This window comes from Mauremys mutica, chromosome 17 (assembly GCF_020497125.1).
Source record: "Mauremys mutica isolate MM-2020 ecotype Southern chromosome 17, ASM2049712v1, whole genome shotgun sequence".
NCBI classification, from domain to species: domain Eukaryota; kingdom Metazoa; phylum Chordata; order Testudines; family Geoemydidae; genus Mauremys; species Mauremys mutica.
This window is the reverse complement of record NC_059088.1, coordinates 24,962,810-24,985,027: the sequence shown is the minus strand read 5'-3', so window position 1 is coordinate 24,985,027 and position 22,218 is coordinate 24,962,810. Positions and strand designations below refer to the sequence as shown.

Genomic DNA, 22,218 nt, shown 5'->3' with positions numbered 1-22,218 from the left:
CAGTTCCCTGTGAAACTGCTGAAACAAAGCCGTGTGTAACTTAGCACATTAGATTTCTCCTACCAAAAATTAAAATATGGCATCTGCCCAACTTACTTGTTCCTCAAGCTGATGTTCTCTGGCTTGAACACTTCTTGATAAGCTGCCTTGTTGCCGAGAATGAGATCCAGTCTATGAACTGCCTCCACCACCGCTCTGCCAGACAATACAGAAAGAAGAGCTTCAGGATAACAATTCATGTGAGGGCCGTCTATGAGATCCAGGATCTACCCTTGATAGCTTCGGGCAGGGAAGACGCCTGGTCTATTTAATATTATCATTAATGAACCGTACCACCCCACATCACACCAACTGATCTGCTATTTTTGAACAGTTCTATTATCCTTAACAGCTTATGGAAAAAAGAAAGGTCTTATGTAACCAATAAAGTATATGCTAAAATTCATCTGCTTAGCTACTGGGTACCACTGCCTGATGTGTCAAATATAAAGGATTTTTGCATCAGCAGACTTAAATGAGACAGACTTCTATTGATACACTATTGTGAACTTTTAACCTCTGCTGTTAACAAAAAAAATATTACCAAAACGAATTGGCTTTCAGTGATTACAGGAGGGGGTTAAGGATCAACAGTCCTGTATTTCCTGTTCTTTTGTTGACTTGATGTGTGACCTTGGACAAGTCACTTCTTCACCTTCATTGTACTTCACTTTCCCCATCATTGTTGTAGTGATTCATTAATTAATAAGTGCAAAGAACTTTGAGATCCTTGGAGGGAATTTGCTCCATAAGAGCCAAGTATTATTATGCTTCTGGCAGAACAGTTTAAAACACCTGAATTAAAAACAAAATGTTTTCTCCAAAGCCAAATGCAACATTGAGCAGGCAACATCAAGTGTACCATCAATGCAAAAACTGCATTCATGAGTCACTGCTTGAAACTCCTGGGTCTCCCGGAGAAGAATGCAAACGTATGTAAAATACAAAAGTATGTGATGATCCAAAGATATGAACTAAGCTGACTGGCCAAACCGATTCCATCCAACTGCACCATAATCAAAACCGAGACTCTGGTAAGTATCAACAGCAAACATTAGTAGAGGCAGAAAGCACATTGATTGATACCTAAAAAGGGAGTTCAAGAAAGCAAAATTTAGCAATGACCAAGTCAAATCCACTCTATTACTTAGAGTCTTCTTTTTAACTTCTGCCTCTGTCAACCCAATAACTTGGCAGCCACTGGACCAGCTATGGTAAACAGCCTACCCACCTCTCTGCATTTCACTCATTTCTCACAGCCTCTCTTTAAAATACAGCTCCCAACTCCCCTTTCCTCCATCCTGCCAACAAGCTGCAGCCTACCAACCATACAGGAACTCTTTTCTACCCAGAAACCTCTTTACTTGTCATTGCTCATCCACGCCGAAGATACTTTCACATTTCCATTGCTGAATTGAGAGATTTTTCTTCGAACACGAAGTTGAAGATAGACAAACCGTACTGTAAATGAGGGATGAGACAGACCAAATATGGGCTACACAAAGCAGAACATTAGCCACTTCTGCTGCCGCCACCCTCCCCCACAAAAAATCCCCATCGCTAGCATAAAGCAAATCACCCCACTGAAACTTCCCTGACCTTTCATCAGAAATATGCACAGATGGACGCCAGACAGTTTGTGTAGAGGACTTGCACATAGGCATCTGCAAGCAAGAACATGCAAAGATAGATTCTAATGGGTAGGCTGAAACTAATAACTGTTTCCTTGAAAACTACAGAAGTCAGTACAAGGCAACAGACAGTTTCACATGCTGCTCCTTCCGAGCAAATCAAGTCTCCTTTACAAATGCACAGGCTGAAAAGTAATCTCGCAAAAAACTTTTCCGAATGCCAGAACGACAAAAATATCCATCTCACATGACACCCCAAAAAACTAATTTGTCCAAGAGATTAAGGATCTTTAACTTAAATGTCTCTATGCCGTTTTCAGCTCAGGGAAGGGGGGGTGGGGGAGAGCAGAGACTGAAATCTCAGTGGTTTGAGCATTGGCCTGCTAAACCCAGGGTTGTGAGTTCAATCCTTGAGGGGGCCATTTAGGGATTTGGGGATTGGTCCTGCTTTGAGCAGGGGGTTGGATTAGATGATCTCCTGAGGTCCCTTCCAACCCTAATAATCTATGAAATGATTCTGTCCCTATACAGAATCATTGTTTGTAAAGTAATGGATTGGGAGATGAAAACATAGCTAATGTACAAAAAAAAATAGTTCCATTAACGTAACAATTTCTTCTTAATATTCTATTTTGTCTTGCATTTCTTTATGGTTGAGAATCACACACAAAAAAGTATGTTATGAATACTCCACCACCTTCCACCCAAGGACCTCAAAGCACTTTACAAACTCTAATCCAACCTCATAATAGCCCTGTGAGGTAAATAGGCAACATACTCATTTGCAAGTGGAGAAAGAGAGGCACAGAAGCTAAGCAATTCACCAAACATCAAGCAAGTCAGTGGCAGAGTCAGAAATAGAAGCCAGGAGTTTTAGTTCTAGGTCCCCTGGTTTGACCACAGGTGGTAAGCTAGACGGATAAAACTTAATAACTATGAAGATATCGTGTAATTGTCATCTTACAATTTTTGTCCTACTATTTACACCTCGCTATAGACTTTACTACCAGAGCACTACAGGAGGACCAAGGATCAAAACAGAGCTTACTTCTATGTTACACACACTAGCATTTCCAGAAGAACTCAGAACTGCTGATTCATTTTCCCCTACCCATAGTGAAGGGGGAAGCCTTTGAAAGACTCCTTTCCTTCCAAGAATGGGTCAAAATATGTACTCTTTACTTCTGTCAAAGCTATTGTTTAAAAAGCCACATCTTTTCATGGCGAACCAGTAAAAAACAAAAACATTGTACTGCCTCCAGTCCAGCCTCATTCAGTCACAACGGCGCTTCTCAAAAGGGAAAATTATGTCACTCAGACTACAAGGGTCAGAAACTGAGTAGCAGTGAACACCTGTTTACAAGCAGCTGAACAGACCCTGAAAATGGGATGTTAACTTGTGACGCAGTGTGATGCACGCATGTGTCTTCTTTTAAAAGAAGTGTAAATTAACTGTATTTGATGATCAAATACTGACCCATTTGTCTTGCCATTTATTAAACTCAAACTGCTTTATGGATCTCTCACATGGACACACAACTCTGATTATTTCATTGCTGACAGGTCAATGGAGCTCATAGGCCAGGACAGAATTGTATTCTTGTATATGTATCTGAAAGGGGATCACAAAGTCTTGTGTAAGGATCTACTTAACTAAGCAACATCAACACACATGGACGCTGCATGTACACATGAAGTTAGGTTAAACAGACTGAGGGGGCAATTTCCCAGAGCACCTGGCAGCATTGCCCTTACTGAGAGTCAAGAAAACCAAACAGATTGTTATTTGGATATCAACAGTATTGTTGGGTAAAAACGGGATCAAACGGTTAAGTAATGAATCTTGCTCACATGCACCAGGGTTGAACCGACTTGCCAAATTTGAAGTCAGGAAAGGTTTTCCTCCAGAGAGTACTTAGTTGGGAACTTCTGGGTATTTTTGCCTTCCTCTAGAGCATAGGGCTGGGAATCATCCATTAGGGTGTATCCCACATGATCAACTTCCTGAAATTGCAGTGGACAGACACTAGTGGACACTGGTCCTTCCAGTTGTTTTCTATGTTTCTATGGACAAACAAACTAACATTGTATCTGCAACCTAAAAGCCAAAAAAGACAAAAGGAGCAAGATTTGTTTTCTACAAGATATACACAACACACTGATCAGAACATAACTCAGTCTGCTCATGTCCTAATCTGTCTGACACCGGGGGAGGAGTTACGTTTTGGAGTTAACAAAGTGATGTCATGCCTCAGTACATATTTTAACACCTGCTGGGTTTGATCCCTGCTTTCAGCCAGCAGATCAGAACCACACAGGAAGCAGATCAGATGCCAGTCTGTAAAAAGAACCAAACAGGGCATCTTATGCCAAGCAACATGGAAACAATCCAATGATGAGTCCTCTTTGTCTAGAGGGGAAACTGATCTAACATTTTCTTTCCTTGCCATTAACATTTTGGAATTGGGCAGGACAGCAGAATGGGTTACTCACATCTTATTTATTTAAAACATTACTGATTGGGGTAGCCTTGTGGGAATGAGATATGTCCACGGGGGGGGAACGGCAGCCATTGCCTTATTCCAGTTTGTATCAGTACAAAATAATATAATGCAGTACAATCTTTGTAGACTACACAAGGTTAATGCAGACCTGAATGGCTAGTGGTTACGAGATGCAATTCTGACTTGGGATCCAGGTGAAACAAGTTTGGTGGTCTCAAACCACATGTTGTAAACTAACACATAATTTAACCCAATGGACAGATTTTTAGGAGATGCCCAGGACTGGACTAGCTCAGGAATTATACATAGTGGAGGAGTCAAATGGAAAGGCTTGCCCACCTCTGCCTACAGCATATTCCTCAATCTCACACAGGAGTCTCTGCACTGAAGGAAGGATGGTTGTTGTTGAAGAACTAGCCTAGGACTTGAGACTTGAGCTCAATTCCCAGCTCTGTCACAAATTTTTTATGTGACACTAGGCCATGACACTCAGACAACAATTACAGCCACATAGGTGAGCCCATTCGTGCATAGTTTAAAGTCTGTACTGGAATGTACAAGAAGAGATGAATCAAAAGATACACAGCAACACCGGGATCAAAAGTTTCTAGAGACTCGCATCATAGCTCATGTCCTCAGCTAGCACATGGAATATGATGAGTACAGTACATCTTCCTGGAAAGCAAGTTACCTGTACATTTTAAACAATCCTACGTTTGAACAGAGGAGCAAGGTGTGACACTAGGCTGTTTAGTGTGCAAGCCATTTTAGTAGACTTACTAGTAATGTGGTAAGAGATTCCCTGGCCAGTGCAGACATCATAAATTCTTTAACAAAATCATGCTACAGGCTTCTGGCTAACATAATTTGGCCTCTCTTGTAATAAGCAGACCTTTTTAAAGGCCAAGCACATAGTCATCTCAGCTATAAAAATACAACAAGCACTTAGATGTCTATTGAAATTCTACCCTGGAAGTTTAAATATAAAACTTACTTCCTATTGCCTTGAACACCAGAATGGTATGTTAGTATGGAACGGAGTATTTTACAGTGTTTCTGCCAATACCAAGAACCTAATACATTTTGGCTCTTTAGGCATCTCCTGTATGACAGAGCATCCTACAACACAGGCAACTAAAACCACTGCTTTTCGCTACACTGTGTGTAATGAAAAACATGTAATTTAACTTGAACGTAAAAGACACGCAATTGTATAAAGATCATCACAGCCACCGATAGGGAAGTGCTTTTAATAACCGACCATTCAAAACTTTGGACTTTTACACAAGGATCTCAACATGCTTTACAAAGGTAGGCGTGATTATCTCAATTTTATAGAAGGAAGAAAAACTACTCAGATGGGGAAACTGAAGCCGAGAGGGGCAGTGACTTGGCCATGGGTATGCAGAAAGTAGAACCCAGGAGTCCTGATTCTCGTGCCTGGTCAACACTTAAAATTTAGGTCGATGTAGCTATGGTCCTCAGGTACGTGAAAAGTCCACACGCCTGAGAGTATGTCTACACTGGCACTTTGTCAGCAAAACTTTTGTCGTTCAGGGATGTTTAAAAAACACACACTCCGAACAACAAAAGTTTTACCAACGAAAAGCACCGGAGTGAACAGAGCTTTGTCAGCAGGAGCGCTCTCCCGCCGACAAATCCACTGCCGCTATGGGGAGTGGAAGTTTTTTGTCGACAGGAGAGCTCTCTCCTGCCGACAAACAGCAGCTAGACTGCGTGACTTTTAGCGGTACGGCTGTAGCGGCACAGCTGTGCCACTAAAAACTGTAGTGTAGCCATAGCATGAGTCACATAGCTATGCCAACCTAACCCCCAGCGTAGACGCAGCTAGGTTTACAGAAGAATACTTCCTACCGTCGCTTGCGGAGGTGGTGTTCCTACAGAGATGGAAAAACACCTTCTGTCAGCATAGGCTGCATCTACACTATGGGGTTATACCAGCATAGCTAGAGCACTGTAGCTATGGCAATATAGTCCCCATAGTGTAGACATACCCCCATTCCCTAGATATAATGTTCACCGACACCTGAAGCTTATGGCAGTCCTTCGCTCCAGGTTATAAGAAGAATGTCATCCCTGCTGTACTACCTTGACTTGTATTGCAGTAGCACCCAGAGACCTCAACTCAGATTGAGGTGCTGTACAAACACTTACAGAGACAACGTCCCTTAAGAGTGACCAACAAGGTCTATGAATGCCCAGCACCCTCCAATCCTGCCAGCCCCTCTGGATCCTCAGAACCGGAAGACTAACAATGCAACTGCTTTGGAGAAGGAGGTGGTGGGGATTAACAGGGGCGTAGTGCCCAGCTCTCCAACACACCCCTCCCGGTCCTATATAAGCAATGGCACAACTGGGGCGGGGGTGAGAAGAGGACAGCCCCTCTGCCTCCCCATGCACAGGTCTCTCTGACCCAACACCCCCCCCACCTCTTAGCCTGTGTCCAGCTGCCCCCCCAGCCCCTCCTCTCCCTATCTCTCCCACCAACTTCCCTCCATCCCCAGTTCTCCCCCAGCCCCTCCCCTCCCCATTCTCCATACTCTGCCACCCTCTTCCCACATCCCCCTCTCCCCCATCAGCTCCCCTCCACCCCCAGCCCTCCCCTCCCCATATTTCACCCTCCCCATTCTCCATACTCTGCCGCTCTCTTCCCACATCAGTTCCCCTCCATCCTCCTCTCCCCCATCAGCTCCCTTCCATCCCCAGTTCTCCCCCAGCCCCTCCTCTCCCCATATTTCACCCTCCCCATCCCCCATGCCCTGCCCCCTCTTCCCACATCCATCTCCCCCATCAGCTCCTCTCCCCCATCAGCTCCTCTCCCCATATTTCGCCCTCCCCATCCCCCATGCCCTGCCACCCTCTTCCCACATCCCCCTCTCTCCCCCATCAGCTCCCCTCCATCCCCCTCTCCCCAGCCCCTCCTCTCCCCATATTTCGCCCTCCCCCCAGTTCTCTCGCCCCCGGCCCCGCCTCACCGGTACAGCCGCTTGGTGTGCAGCACCTTGGCCTCGGGCTCGCCGCTCTCGCCGGGGGGCCCGCTGCCCTGGCTCATGGCGCCCGGCAGGGGGAGGCCCGGCGCGGCCGGCTCCCTCCCTCCTCAGCAGCGCCCGCTCCCTTCCGCCTCCTCCGCCCCGCAGCGCGGCCGCCGCAGCCACCGGCCCCGCTCGGCCGCCATCGCTCCGCCGCTGCCCTCTCCCCGCCCCCGCTCGAAGTCACGCGAGACTTCCGCCCACCACTCCGTCGTCTCTCGGGAGCGGGATTGCCCGCCCACGCCTGCGGCGGGCAACATGGCGTCCGCTCCGGCTTCACCTCGCGAGATTTCGCGGCTAACCCCTCCCCACCCCCGCGAGAGCTGTGGCCCTCCGCTGCCAGGACTTAGTGATGGCAACATGGCCGTCTCCTAGCTTCAACTGCCATTCAAATAAACTTTATTGACAACACATGGATTCGCCAGACAAAGTGGGGGAGGGGAGGAAGGGGCGGGGCTCAGCTGCACAGTGGGGATGAGGACATCCCAGCGCTTACCCCCTGCCCTCTGAGACTGCGGGGGTGTCAATGACAGGTGCAGTCTGAGGGCCTGATTCTCCTGTCACTTAAACCCAGTTTAAATCCAGTAACAATAATGGAGTCCCTCCTGGTTTACGCTGGTGAAACTGAAGGCCTAATCTGGCCCTGGGAAGCCAGGACCTAGGAATTGACATAGGTGAAAGTCAGTCAACCTAAAAACTCTAGTGGATCAGCAACAGAGAGTCCTGTGGCACCTTTAAGACTAACAGATGTATTGGAGCATAAGCTTTCGTGGGTGAATACCCACTTCGTCAGACGCATGTCCCTGGGGCTCAGGCACTAGATTGGGAGTCAGGAGACCTTGGTTCTGTTGTAATTGGCCCCACATTTATGTTGTCAGATGCTACCGGTGTAGGGCTCTGCTCCGTTCACTGTTGATATCGATCGGCTGCGTGTGTGTGTTCCCTCTGTGTGCTGTCCCAGCTCTGCGCAGACCGCTGACACAGCAGACCCCGAGAGAACCCCCAGTGACCACAGACTCTAGTAAGGTACGAAGGCACGTCGGCCAGGTTTATTGTCGAAGAGAAACACAGTCTCCAGCTCCTCGGCATAGAAGTCCAAGGTGCTGCTGAGGTGCGGCTAGCTAGTACATATGTGCTCCCTGACAATGGACTCAGCTCAGTCAGTGGCGGGACTTTCCACTGCCCCCTAGGCTGGACAAAGACATCCACTCAGGGATGCATTCTTATACAGAGGTACAAACAAGTTACACATCACTCCTGACGTATTGAGGTGCAACCCTTCTATGTAGCAAGGTACAACCCCTCTACGTAGTAAGGTGCCACCTCTCGCCTTGTACATGTTGGTTCGAACAAAACAACTCTATCCATCATGTTACCCTTTTGGCTCTGTCATTGGGGTGGGTCAGCTTGTTCCTTGTTATCTGTGTGGAGTGTACAAGTATGCGAATGTTCTGATATCTGGTGTCCAGTACCTTTTAGGTATGTCTCTTTTCACAGCATCAGCCCTTTCCTTGCCAGCTTCTGTGAGCAGGGCCTGCCTCTGGCTCACAGCTTAACTTTGCTTTATGTGAGCAAAGTCTTGACCATTACTTTAGTTCAGGCCTCAGGCCTCATATCGGGCCTCTGATAAGGGTTTATGTTTCAGGGCCTCATCTTACTACAATCTACATTGAGGGTATGCTTTTTAATTAGTTTGCAAAGGGTTAAGAAATGATTAATCGATATTTAATACAGGGTTAGAATCTAAAAGGTTGATAGGTTGCTTATTAATAGAGCCCTACCAAATTCATGGACCATGAAATCTGATCTCCCCCTGTGAAATCTGGTCTTTTGTGTACTTTTACCCTATACTATACAGATTTCACAGGGGAAACCAGTGTTTTGCAAACTGGGGGTCCCAACCCAAAAGGGGGTCATGGGGGAGTCACAAGGTTATTGTAGGGTAGTCATGGTGTTGCCAACCTTACTTCTGCACTGCCTTCAGAGTTGAATAGGGTGACCAGGTGTCCAGTTTTTGACCTAAACGTAGGGTGACCGGACAGCAAGTGTGAAAAATCGGGACAGGGGATGGGGGGTAATAGGAGCCTATATAAGAAAAAGACCCAAAAATCAGGACTGTCCCTATAAAATCAGGACATCTGGTCACCCTACTGGAACACCGGGTCGAAAAGTGATCCTGGCGGCTCCGGTCAGCACCGCCGACGAGGCCGTTAAAAGTCCGGTCGGTGGTGCTGCCCAGCTAAGACAGGCTAGTCCCTACCTGTTCTGACACCACGCTGTGCCCCGGAAGTGGCCAAGAGGTCTGGCTCCTAGGCAAGGGAGGGCCACGGGGCTCCACACGCTGCCCCTGCCCCGAGCCTGGCCAAGGGAAAGCTGGGGGGGCGGTGCCTGTGGGTGAGAGCAGCATGCAGAGCCACCTACGCACCTCTGCCTAGGAGCCGGACCTGTTGCTGACCGCTTCCGGGGCCTGCCTTGGCCTCCTCAGTTGCTGTGCCGCTGACCGGGAGCCGCCAGAGGTAAGCCTGCACCCCAACCCCCCGCCCCAGCCCAGAGCCCCGCCCAAACCCAGATCCCCTTCTTCACCCCAAACTCCTCATCCCTGGCCCCACTCCAGAGCCTGCACCCCCAGCGCTTAGCACAACAGGGTCTTGATTTCAGTGGCGGTCCCAAGTTCAACTGAAATACATAATATAATTAATCGTTAGGAAATCCACCTCGTATTGTAAGCCACGTAACCCTTCTAAAGACAGTAGGCTCAGAGTAGATCAGTGTTTGGATGTGGGACCTAAGGGAACAGAATTCAAATATATGTTTAGATTATGTTCATAGTTTGAATCAACAGACGCAGCACGTTCTGAGTAAAGTCCAGTTCTCCACCCACTGGGCAGTGCCGTGATGCAATGGAGTGAGTGAAGCTGAGTGTCTCTTCCTTAATTCAGAATTATCTTTCTTTTCTGGGGTATTTAATTACAGACATTAATTTCTGTAATTAGATCCTAAACATAATCTGATTGTGGGTTGTGTTTTGTGGGGAAGGTGGCTAGTATAATCAGGAGCCACGTTAGCTCTGTTCCCTCGTTTCATTTCACTACATTGCTCAACATGAAAATGAATCTTGGAGTGTTTGCTTGGAGAAGTGGCTGTGGATATGTTTTAACCGCTTCTCTCCGCCTCCGGGATCTGTGAGTTATCCCAATGAACACAACTATCGAAGGCAGCTTGCTGGTTTTCTTACACCATGCAAATTAATCACCCAAACCATGGTCCAATCCAGGGGTTTGTACATACTGCAAACTAAATATTGATCACTCACATCAGCCTACACACACACACACACGGAGTTTATATTTCACCCCAGACAGATCCACACATGCCAGCACTGACACACATAGACATCATAGTCACACATTATGCTTTCAACCCACCATGCTTGTAAACACACAGACACACCCACTCAGACACCACATTCCACACATGCCCCCCATACCTATTACATACACATGCCCGTATTGGCCTTATCAGCCACCTGCGGACGCACTGTGGACAGCTCACAACCTGCTAGATGTCAAGGTCTTCTTCGAAAACGATGGACGAACATCATACACGTGCGCCACACTTAAATACACACCATACTTACGTACACACACACACCACTCAGCATATGCCGCATACGTGCACACTGCAAATGCACCAAGTAAATAAGTACGCACGCAATGCACACACCTCAAGGATACATGTGCAAAGTTCAAACAATGCAATTACATACACATGAACAGGAAAACACAACACACCAACCTGAATGCATAACACAACACATCTATGCACCACACATACATGCTTTCACAACACAAGTATACACCAGCATGCTAATAATAGTAATAATAATGCACATATGCAAATCACACAAACATGCATACACAACACATGTATGGACCACACAAACATGCACACAAAGCACACAAACATGCACACAAAGCACACAAACATGCAAACACATGAGCACACCACACACACATACCCAACACACAAACATGCACACACTACACATGCACAACACACGCACACAACCTCTGGGAACAGCCTTTTCTGCCGGCTGATTCAGCACATCAGGTGAGGCAAAGCTGCCTCTGCCCCTTTAATTCCAGCCACACCTTTGCTGGTTAAACAGGTTTGAAGTCCAGGCAAAGGAAAGAAGCCTCAGAAACATTCACAACCAGGAACAGCCATCTGCAAAACTGCTCCGCTTCCCTATGGCCCGGCTGAGCCCAGTCTGCTTTCTGAGTAAGCAGCCCAGCAGGGAAACAGATCTCTGCTTTACTTTATTCATTTTCTCTTGAAGTCTGGTTGAGTGGAGGGGTTGTTCTGCAGATGGGTGCAGGGAGTTTTGCAGGTTGCCTGGGCGTGTGTGTGTGTGGCGGGGGATGTGGGGGACAGACAGATTCTGGAGACCTGGCTCTGCCACTGGGATGTAGCGTGACCTTGGGCAACTCATGTCACCGCTCTGTGCCTCGGTTTCCCCATCTGCAAAGTGGGGACAGTGCTACTGCCCTCTTTTGTAAAGTGTTTCGAGATGTCTGGATGAAATGTGCTATGTAAGAGCTAGGGATTATTACTGGGTGTGTGAGATACACGTCAATACGTTATTTGTAACTTCTTTGATTCCCCTCTCCCCGTCACCTCTAAGACTTTGGCAACCACTTAACGAGGGCCTCACAAGTGGCTCTTAATCCCCCACCCTATATTGAGCCCCACATGGGCACACTCCTACATCTCTTTAAAATCAACAGGGCCAGATCCTCAGCTGCTTTAGTGGAGAGAAACTGACAAGACACCGGCTGGGAATCTGCCCCCTCCGTCACCCCCCGGGTTCCCTCATGGGTGCAGTGAGTCTGCTGGTGGGGAGTGCAAAGTGGGGCTGAATAAATTAACTATCCTGGTTGACAGATCTCAGCCAATCCAGGAGGGATTGCCAATATTCCCCATATTTGCCTCCATGTTTTAAGAGTGATTAACATTGCAGGGGCCTTGGGCATTCATATGTCTCAGTCCTCCCTAGTCGCTGCCTGTGGAACATCATAGTCTAGACTCCTGAGGGCTGTTATACTTCAATCTCATTTCGGTTGTTGGATGGTGTTGGTGGCCTGTGAGATACAGGTCAGACTAGAAGATCTGGTGGTCCCTTCTGGTCTTCCCTTTGTGACTCAGTGGTATTGTAACTGTTGGCCTGCCATATGCTGTGCAGGCCTGCAGTTGAGAGGTGCCTCCCAGTTCTTGTTGATCAGTGTTCACGCCGCTCCCTCTGGAAAGTTTTGCAAGGTGTGTGCATCTCAATGACACACTGAGCAGTTTCGCTCACCACCAGTGTAATAAATATCCCTCCAGGTAAGCCGACAGGTCCCTGCAAGGATTGACCAGCCTGATTTTCAAAGGCAAAGAGCCCCGGCGAATGGGATGGGTTCTGCCAGAACTCATCCCTCCTAAAATCAAGCCCTGCTCTTTTCATTGCTGTCTGGGGTCCTGAACCCCAAAATTTGCATCTCTGTTCCCAACATTCCGGGGTCTTTTGGTTCAGCCAACGAGGGGCCAGCCCCAGCACTGTAATGCACGTCCCTACTTCAGAAATGTTTTGGATCCAACATTTAGGTTCAGTCTAGCAGAAGCGAGGCACAAAGTTCTGATCCAAAATCCGTGAAGTGTTTGGATTGGGTGTTTTTGAAAAATCATCCTATTATCGCTCTAGGAGTAGCACAAGTGTTTGTGCACTCATGGCGTTGTTCTGGAATAGCCATTGGGCTGTACATTCACACCCAACCTTAATCTGAATTAATTTTCAAGTGTAGACAAGCTGTCAGTTCTGTTCTAGATCAAGGCATGCCCAGAGTTTATAGGAGTGTTTGGATGTGGGATTTTGCTCAGGGTATATCTATTATTTAACACTTTCCTAGAGCTCCATAGAAACTGATCCTGTGGGTTTTTTTCAGCAGCTGTTTCATCCCCTGGGTTTAATCATCTTAATAACAAATAGAATTGTGTTTAACTGAGCACAGTGATGCCGGTATAATTCCAGAGCAATTCCACCAACTTCAGCTGGAAGCAGCTTGAGCTAGTGGTTAGAACAGACGCCTGGGAGTCAGGACTCTTGGGCTTTCTTTTAGCTTTGGAGGAAACGTAATTTGGTGGTTACAACAGGGGCAGGAGGGTGACTGGGACCCAGGACTCTTGTGTTCTGTTCCCAGCTCTGCCACCAATTTGCTGTGTGACTTTGGATTAATTGCCCCACTTCTCTTGTTGTCCACAGCTTATAAAGGAGGGATAGCAATTTTTTGGAAGTGTTGATTAATGGTCGGGCTTGTGAGGGGCGTTGGCCGCTTGGGAAGGGTGATCTGCAGGCCCTTCTTATTGGTATCTCATTGTGTATGTTCTTTGTCCCTCCGTAGGTGGAGAACAGCGATGACAGAGGATAGCAACTAGACTCTCTGCACCCTTAAATAGGTGATAAATTCTATTGCCCTGCACCACCACAAAGCCAGCCTCCCTCAGGGTCTGTCAGCTGGAAGTACCCCGAAGGGCCAAGATGGCAGCTGCTGACCCCGGGGCTCACACAGAGAATGTGGCACTGGTGGAGCTGAGAAAGGAGGCTCTGGAGTCTCCAGAGCAGAAGGTGACCTGCGGCAGTGTCCATGACAAGAAGCCAGGAGACCCTGATGCTACTCTGCCCTGGGACCAGTCCCGGCACTCTTCCATGAGTGAGGTGGGCATGGAGCCCACCACCCCATCCCGCAAGGCATCTGAGACAGAGAAGAGGCCAAGCCCTGAGGGGAGCCGCATGGGCCCCGAGCCGGGGCCTACTGGAGAGGAGGAGGTTTTCCCTGGCTCTTCCCTTCTGCGGGAGGAGGAGGAAGGCAACAGGATGCCTGAGGTGGCCGCGCATGTTTTCATCCCCATCGATCCCCACTGTATTGAGAAGGCCCCTGGGTGCCGAGGCTCGGCAGGGGGCAGCAACTGGAAGAAGAAGCAGCAGCAGCTGGAGGAGGAGGCCATCGTGTGCTGTGAGAAGGAGAACGGCAACCCCGAGAAGCTGGCCTTCCTGACCCACGGCCCCCTGAGCTACCCCACGCACTACGACGAGCCAGCTGGCTATGAGGGCGGCCAGACCAAACCACTTTCCAAGAGGCTGCAGTGCCTCCAATGCCAGGACTGCAGCTCTGCCAACCTCAGGGCCGTGGCCTCCATGATCGGGGCCATGATCATCTTCCCCTGCTTTGTGTACGGGGCCTACGTCTTCCTGCCCTTCGACGCCCCCCCGATGCCATCCATGAGCGCCCGGCTGGTCTACACCCTTCGCTGTGGAGTGTTCGGCACCTTCCCCATCATCCTAGGTGAGCGGAGCCAGGCGATTTGGTCCCCTCTCCTCGGGGGAGTGTTCTGGCTCTGAGAGGCAGAGCGGCTGGCTCCGGGGATGGGGACTGACTCTTCAGAAGAGCTGACCGCTTGCCATTCCCACTGGAGTTGGCAGGGAGCTGTAGGGCGCTCAGCACCCCTGGAGAGTTGGCTCACGGCCTACCCAGGAGTGACCGACAGCCATTCCCATCCGATGGCTGCTTGGGGGCTGACATGAAACAAGTTGGGTGGGTCTCAGCCCAGTGTCTAGTGACCACATCCCCCAAACTACCAATGTGACCATCACTAACCAGCCCCCTGGCTGGGAGGCTCAGCTGAGAGGCCAAGAACTGACTGGGCCATGCACTCCTTCTGTGCAGGTCATCAGGCTGAGCGTGAGAGGGAGGAAGGATGATGGGGATGGATCACTTGATGATCACCTGTTCCGTTCATTCCCTCTGAAGCACCTGGCATTGGCCACTGTTGGAAGGCAGGATATTGGGCTAGATGGACCTTTGGTCTGACCCAGTGTGGCCGTTCTTATGTTCTTAAGATCCAGTGGTTAGGTTGCTATCTGGCAATCTAGGTTCAATTCCCTGCCTTGTGTGACTTGGGCAAGTCACTGGCTCTTGCTGTGCCTCAGTTTCCCACCTACACAATGGGGATAACAGCACTGCCCTGCCTCACACGGGAGGGTTATGAAAAGAAATACATCAAAGACGGCAGGGCACTCTTTGCTAGCCCGACATTAAAGACAGGTCTACACTTAAAATTTAGGTCTAGCTACATCACCTACGTGTGATTCTTTCACACCCCGCGCAGCGTAGTTACGCCGACCTAACCACCAGGGTAGATGCTGCTCGGTCGACAGAGGAATTCTTCCATCAACTGAGCTTCTGCCTCTCAGAGAGGTGGATTAACTACCATGATGGAGAAACTCCTTCCATCGGTGTCTACATTATGGAGCTACAGCTCTCTCTCTCCAATCCCACCAGGTCTGATCGTGTACGGGGTCTCCCGCCTCTGCTTCTCCTCGGTGCAGCCCTTCGGGGAGCTGCGCAGGGAGGTGGAGATCCACCGGCGCTACGTTTCCCAGTCCGTCTACCTCTTCATCCTCTACTTCTTCAACATTGCTGTGCTGGCCACCTACCTCCCTCAGGAAGCCCTGAAGCTCATCCCATTGCTCACGGGGCTGTTCGCCATCTCACGGTAAGCTCGCTCCCCTCCCGCATGGCGTAAGACCCCCCTCCCCAGGCTACGTTTAAATGGACCATGAGCTGAGAGCAATGAGTCTAAGCCCAGAGCTGAGCTAGGATCATGACGGGGAGGTGGGTTCTTTGGTCCTTCCATTAATTTCGTGCTGGGGGAACATATTGGCATGCCTGGAGTTCGCTCCTTCGTCCAGGGGACAGGAGAGCTTGGGTCCCGTCAATATTTAGCCAGGACTCGGAGATTAATACTGCTCCTCCCCCACTCATTTGGAAAGCACCAGGGGTCTTTAAAGACCACCGGAAGTCCAGCATAATGGTTTTAAGTCTCATCCAAAGATGGCGCGTCCATCAGCACAGCGCCCCCTAGTGCTGGGGGATTGGAGTCCATGCTGACTCCAAGGGGAGTGCGCCCCCTACTGGGTCACTCCCTCTGCTCACTGCAGGATAGCCCCACGCTAGGGAATAGGAGTCAGCACTGTGCCCCCTAGCTTCACGCTGGGGTGCTGGAGTCACCCTAACTCAGAGGGAAGAGTGTCACCGATTCCGTCACCCACCCAACTCCTTAGCACCACACTGCAGCAGTGGGACCAGTACCATGGCTTAGTTTGAGCCAGGGCTTGCTACGGCTGATCCCCAGCCCCTCTGGGCCTGGCAGTTCACAACCCCAGCACCTCTGGGCCTGGCAGTTCAGAGCCCCGGCCCCTTTGGGCCTGGCAGTTCACAGCCCTGGCACCTCTGGGCTTGCTGCATCTGTTATGAATGTAAAAAATTTGCTTGAGCCCAGCCCCTAAATCAGGGGTTCTCAAAGTTTTGTGCTGGTGACTCCTTTCACAGAGCAAACCTCTGAGTGCGGCCCCCCTCATACATTCAAAACACTTTAAAATATTTTTAATACCATTATAAATGCTGGAGGCAAAGTGGGGTTTGAGGTGGAGGCTGACAGCTTGTGACCCCCCAGGTAATAACCTTGTGACCTCCTGGGGGGTCCCCACCCCCAGTTTGAGAACCCCTGGTCTAAATGCTTAAGTCCCGGCACCTCTTTTGTTACAAATTAAGCACTGATCCCAAGGAGAGTTTCCCTCACTGAGGCACTGGTTTCCCCTAGCGCCACGCTGGCGTCCGTACTGACGCGAAGGGAGGAGCGCCTCTTAGCGAATGGGCCATCATACTCCCTGCCGCACCCTGGCTTTCCCCTGGAGGTCTTCCCTCCTGCCAGCTTTGACTCTGGGCAGCTGCGGGATGGCTGCCCATGAGTGGCACAAAGCCAAGACTCGGAGCATTAAACCAGCAACGTGGTCCCAAATCCGCCGGGGTCCACCAGCCCTGCCCTCGGGCAGAGTGCTCCTCGGGCACCCGGGCCCTGTCTCCTGACACTCCCCCCCCGCTGCCTCTTCTCTTCCCCAGGCTGCTGTACTGGCTGGCTTACGCCATGGGTCGCTCTTTCCGCGGCTTCGGCTTCGGCCTGACCTTCCTGCCCCTGCTGACCATGCTCCTGTGGAACCTCTACAGCATGTTCATCCTGGAACCTGAGAACATGTTCGCCACCGCCGCCAACGGCAAGCAGGACACGCCGTCGGAGAAGCAGAGCCGAGCCGCAGCGCCCAAGCCGAGATACTGGGGGTAAAGGACGGGGCAAGGGGCTCGGATGCTTGGCAGCAGGGAGATGGATTTGATGGCGATGAACAGAGCCCGGATGGGGGGCTCGTCCGGGGCACCCATATTTCAGCGCGTGAGTGCCCTGATGCCCAATGGGCTGGTCTGCAGAAGCGCTGAGCAACCCCCAACTCCAGTCCCACCTGGCGCAGGCTCTGAATCCCAAGCCTTAAGTGCTGAAGTTAGTGGCCAAATACAGACCTGGGCATGGGCCCCTCTGTCCAAACATGGGCCCAACAGCGCCTCCTACTGGAATCAATCAAGCAATTGAATTCCACCAGCTAACCTAATCCGCTGGCTTCAAAGGGTTAATTCAGTCCTCCCTTTAACTTGATCCAGACCTCAACTAGCTATTTATATTCCAGTCGTCCTTTCTTCTGGCCACTCTAAGGCAGGTGCTCTTGGATAATTCCGAATTTCAAGGAGAAGAAAGATCCTTGCTCATAAAAGAGGACTTCACTGATAAGCCTCATTAACTGCACTGATAAAGACAGTGAGATCAGGCTCTTAGCTCAGTCGGAGTCAGGCTAACAGACTAGGGAGATGTCTATACGTGCTGCGCAGGTGAAGACGTTCTATGCGGGTGGGAGAGAGCTCTCAGTCGGCATAAAAACCCCACCTCTGTGAGTGGCAGAATCTGTGTCGGCGGGAGAAGCTCTCCCGTGGACATGGTGCTGTCTGCATGGGCGGGGGGCAGTTAGGTCAGTATGGCTGTTGCTCAGGAGTGTGGATTTTTCACATCCTGAGCGAGGTCGTTATACCAACACAGGTTGGTCGTGTAGATCTGGCCCAACTCCGAGTGTCACAGCTAAATTCAAGGTGGAACAGATTATTTAGCATAACATATTTCAAGGGACCATTCAAGGTGAAGTGGCCTAACAACACCCTTCCAGTCCTAGGGAGGAAAGGAATGGGGGGGAAGGAGTTATTAGTGGGGTTCAGCTTGTTCGCATGATCCATGAATCCAGCATCTCTCTTCAGTCCATGATTTTTATTGTCTAGCAAAGTTAACGGGCCGTGTCCCCTTGAATGGTCCTTTGAAATATGCATTAACTACTTCTGTTCCACCTTGTATTTAGCTGTGACACGGCTCCTCAGACTTGAAGAACTCTGTGCACCTGGGAAGCTGGTGTCTCTTACCAACAGAAGTTGGTCCAATACAAGATATTGCCTCGCGCACTTTGGGCTGGTCTACACTGGCGGGGGGGGTTTCGAACTAAGATACGCAACTTCAGCTACGCAAATAGCATAGCTGAAGTCGAAGTATCTTAGTTCAACTTACCTGGCCGTCCTCACGGCGGCGAGTCCACTGCTGCGGCGCCCCCGTCGACTGCACTTACTCCTCCTGCCGAGGTGGAGTACGGGCGTCGATTAGCAGATCGTTTTATCGCATCCAGACAAGACGCGATAAATCGATCCCCAATACATCGAACACTACCCACCGATCCTATAGACGTACCCTTTGTCTCTCTAGACTGGAATAAGCAGCCAGTGTTTTCACCCATTTTCCGGGGTGGGACTGGGTTTGACTCGTCCTTGTCAACAGGAACGTGTGCAGCAGCAAGGGCTCTTAGGCCAGACTGATGTATGGGCTTCCGGATTGTGTATTGATTTTGGCGGGGTGCGGCTGTCTCTGAGGCTAACAGCTGGGGCTATTTGCCTTTTGGTTGTGAACACTACAAGGCAAACAGTGGATGGAGGGCACAGGGGACATGCGGAATCATTAAAAAGCTTCCCCGGACAAGTGGAAGAACAAGTTTCATCAGTGGGCGGATCAGGATTGATTGGTATCGGGTCACTTTCTTTTACTGAACCCCGGGCTGGAGTGGGCATTACTTAAAGTCTTTTGCAACCATCATGCTGGGCCTAGTCCGTCCTGCTAGACTCCTCCCTACCCTGGGGAACAGGGTGAACTGTTTATTGTCCCTGTAGTCGTCTCAGAACTTCCCTAGTGGTTTCTGAAAATGTGAATCCACCCATGTTTTGTTTGCCTGCATATACATTCTTTCTTTTAACCTCTACAGCGCTAGGGCCAAATTAGCCAGTGGGGATGTGGTGAAGTCTGCATCACTTGAAGTCTTTAAATCAGGACTGGATAGCTGAGACAGAGATACTCTAGCTCGACCAGAAGCTATGGGCTTGCTGCAGGAAGCACTTGATGGTGTTTTCAGGCCTGGGTTATACAGGAGGTCAGGGTGGTCTAGTGGACTGCACTGGGACTCAGGAGATCTGGGTCCTACTCCTGCCTCTGCCACGGGCCTGTTGGGTGATCTTGGGCCAGTCGCGCCCCTGCTCTGTGTCTCAGTTTCCCCATCTGTAAAATGGGGATCATGCTCCTGACCTCTTTTGTAAAGCACTTTGAGATTGGCTGATGTACAGGGCCATAGAAAAGCTAGGGGTTATTATTAATATAGTTCTGGCTTTAAAAGTCTACGATTGACATCCTGGCACCTCCCAGGCAGCCAGGCCTCCATTAGCCATCACTCTTCTTCCAAAAAGCTCATTTGCAGAGAGCAGCACAGAGGGAGGTGTAAGGAAAAGGAGGCTTGGACTACACAGTTTTGCAGCATGGTGGCCCCTGACCAAGCAAAGCATCTGTGCACAGTCCCTTGTGCTGGCTGTCCTTGCTTCTGTCAGGAGTGATGTACCCTGGGGGCTGTGACAGGGACTGCTGCCAGCTAGGCGACAGGGAATTTGGGGGGTTCAATTCTGCTTTTTAACCTTCCAGTTTTACTCTTCACATCAGGCAACGTTTACTGTTTCTAAATAGATTTTTTTAATCTGATGGCTGTTGTGTTGTTTCGAGGGCGGAGAGTTATGGGTTTTTTTGTTTGGTTTGTTGTTTTTTCGGTTTTGGGAACCACTTTTGCTAAATACAGTGCAAGGTGTAAACCAGATCCATGTCCGAGTACTCAGCGTTCGGTACTGATTTTATCATCTTTGTGTTCAAAGCGCGTGAATAAAACCTTTCCCATGGGTTTCCCATCCCTCCGTGTTTTGCCCTTTAGGCTAGTTATGGCTTAGCAAAGAACATTACGTAAGATTTTCAAGAATGCCTCCTGATTGTGGCTGTCCACCTTGAAACACCATAAAGGGGTTATGTTCACAGCATATACACAGAAAAGTTACATAGAAACATAAAGTACTCTTGCTGGAAGGTTGCAACGTAACACAACTTTATGTCTTAGAATTCAGAACAATAACACACAAAAACAGAGAGAGAGAAAGCAGGCTGCTCCTTAAGGCAGCGAGGAACAGCTCACCCCACCTTGCTTTAAGACCGTTCTTTACCAACTCCTCTGCTCAAATACTTCACTCAAGACCCCTCTAGCCTGCAAGCAAACCCAGGAAAACCCTTTCACTTAAAGTGATAGTTTGTATTTTCAGCACTGTTTTCAATACACCACAAAAGGGACTTAATTTTCAGAGGGTACGTGCTCAGCGCCAGTCTTAAAAAACAAACAATGCTTTGGTGGTTTTTGGTAAGAGATGAGGTTGGGTCAAAAATTCTTATCCAATTGGATGGGGAAGTAGGTGGATGGGTCTTAGAAGAGTAAGTTGGAGAAGCTGGATGGAAATCAGAGAAGCAGAGGGAGTGGTTGTATTCAGGGCCAATGAGGAAGGGTGAAGTGAATCCATAGAGTTTTGAAAGACAGGAAACCTCATTCTAAACTGGAGCAAGATATGGACAGGAAGCCAAGTCAGATCAATGGAGGATGGTGATGAAACGGCCCAACATCCTGCAGTGACGGGGCATGCCAGTCGCAGCACGACGAAGCAGGGATTGAAGGCTATTCAAGTCGGATTGCAATAAGTGAGACGAGAAGTGATTATGCCACGAATGAGGCAGGTCTGGATTCTGGTAACATTCCAAACGCCACAGGCAGCAGAGAGAGAGCGTGGGAAGAGGCCAGAAGCGTAGGGTTGGAGGTGAACTCCCTTTATGTCTGGAGCTGGAGCAGATAAGGAAGGTGACAATGGAATCAGAGATCTAGGACAAAGTGGAGTTGCATCTATGGAGAATGCAATAGACAGACCACATCTGGTGAGGGAGACAAGTGGGTCAGGTACCAATCTTTGGTTCCGTTTGTACAGAGCACCATGGTCTCTTGCTCCATGATGGCTCCTGAGGTGCTATTGCAATAAATAATAACACCATCAAGAGAAGTTTGGGTGGAGAATCCTCCTACGAGGTGACCCTGCATTTTCCAAATCTGAAAGGCAGCCCAGAGATGGAAAACACCTGTTTGGACCCAGCTAGCCCATCCCCCAGCCAGGGGCGGCTCCAGGCACTAGCGCTCCAAGCGCGTGCCTGGGGTGGCAAGCCGCGGGAGGTGCTCTGCCGGCGCCGGGAGGGCGGCAGGCAGGCTGCCTTCGGCGGCTTGCCTGCCGAGGGTCCGCTGGTCCCGGGACCAGCGGAGCCTCCGTGCTTGGGGCGACAAAATGTCTAGAGCCGCCCCTGCCCCCAGCCCAGTGTAGTACATCCACCAGTCCTGAGTGTCCCATGCAATGTTCCCCCAGTGCCCTTTGGAGACCATTCCACGCCCTAAGAGGCCTCACCGTGGAGATGGACTCGGACTCGGAGGACTAGGACTCAGGCAGTGGGGGTTCACTTCCCCCTTCTGCTGACTGTTACAGCCTTCCTGTCTGCCCTTGGGTAAATCACTTCCCCACTGTAGGCCTCAGTTTCCCCAGCCTTTGTCTTGTCTATTTAAGCTATGGGTTTTTTGAGACAGGGGCTCCCTCTCAC

At 49.7% G+C, this 22,218-nt stretch overlaps 2 protein-coding genes across 2 annotated transcripts in view; one reads left to right on the top strand and one right to left on the bottom strand.

Annotated features, from left to right (window-relative positions):
* Window positions 1-7,379, bottom strand: part of SMG5 (SMG5 nonsense mediated mRNA decay factor) — a 47,712-nt gene extending 40,333 nt beyond the window's left edge. The window contains exons 1-2 of the mRNA XM_044991216.1: window positions 7,171-7,379; window positions 97-195 (exon numbers count right to left, since the gene is read on the bottom strand). Of these exons, the coding sequence (XP_044847151.1) occupies window positions 97-195; window positions 7,171-7,247 (176 nt within the window). The 5' untranslated portion in view covers window positions 7,248-7,379. The remainder of the gene's footprint in view (window positions 1-96; window positions 196-7,170) is intronic.
* A 4,045-nt stretch (window positions 7,380-11,424) lies between these two features.
* Window positions 11,425-21,733, top strand: TMEM79 (transmembrane protein 79). Its single transcript, XM_044991010.1, has 4 exons — window positions 11,425-11,505; window positions 13,662-14,603; window positions 15,600-15,813; window positions 17,220-21,733. Exons 2-4 carry the CDS (start codon window positions 13,799-13,801, stop codon window positions 17,437-17,439), a joined length of 1,239 nt encoding a protein of 412 aa, XP_044846945.1. The 5' UTR covers window positions 11,425-11,505; window positions 13,662-13,798; the 3' UTR covers window positions 17,440-21,733.
* Window positions 21,734-22,218: the final 485 nt, after the last annotated feature.

Excerpts from the sequence above, each read along its gene's own strand:
- TMEM79 (XM_044991010.1), top strand. The coding sequence starts at position 13,799 with ATGGCAGCTGCTGACCCCGGGGCTCACACAGAGAATGTGGCACTGGTG. Across the intron at positions 14,604-15,599 it reads CACCTTCCCCATCATCCTAG|GTCTGATCGTGTACGGGGTC; the intron begins GTGAGCGGAGCC and ends CAATCCCACCAG. Across the intron at positions 15,814-17,219 it reads GGGCTGTTCGCCATCTCACG|GCTGCTGTACTGGCTGGCTT; the intron begins GTAAGCTCGCTC and ends TCTCTTCCCCAG.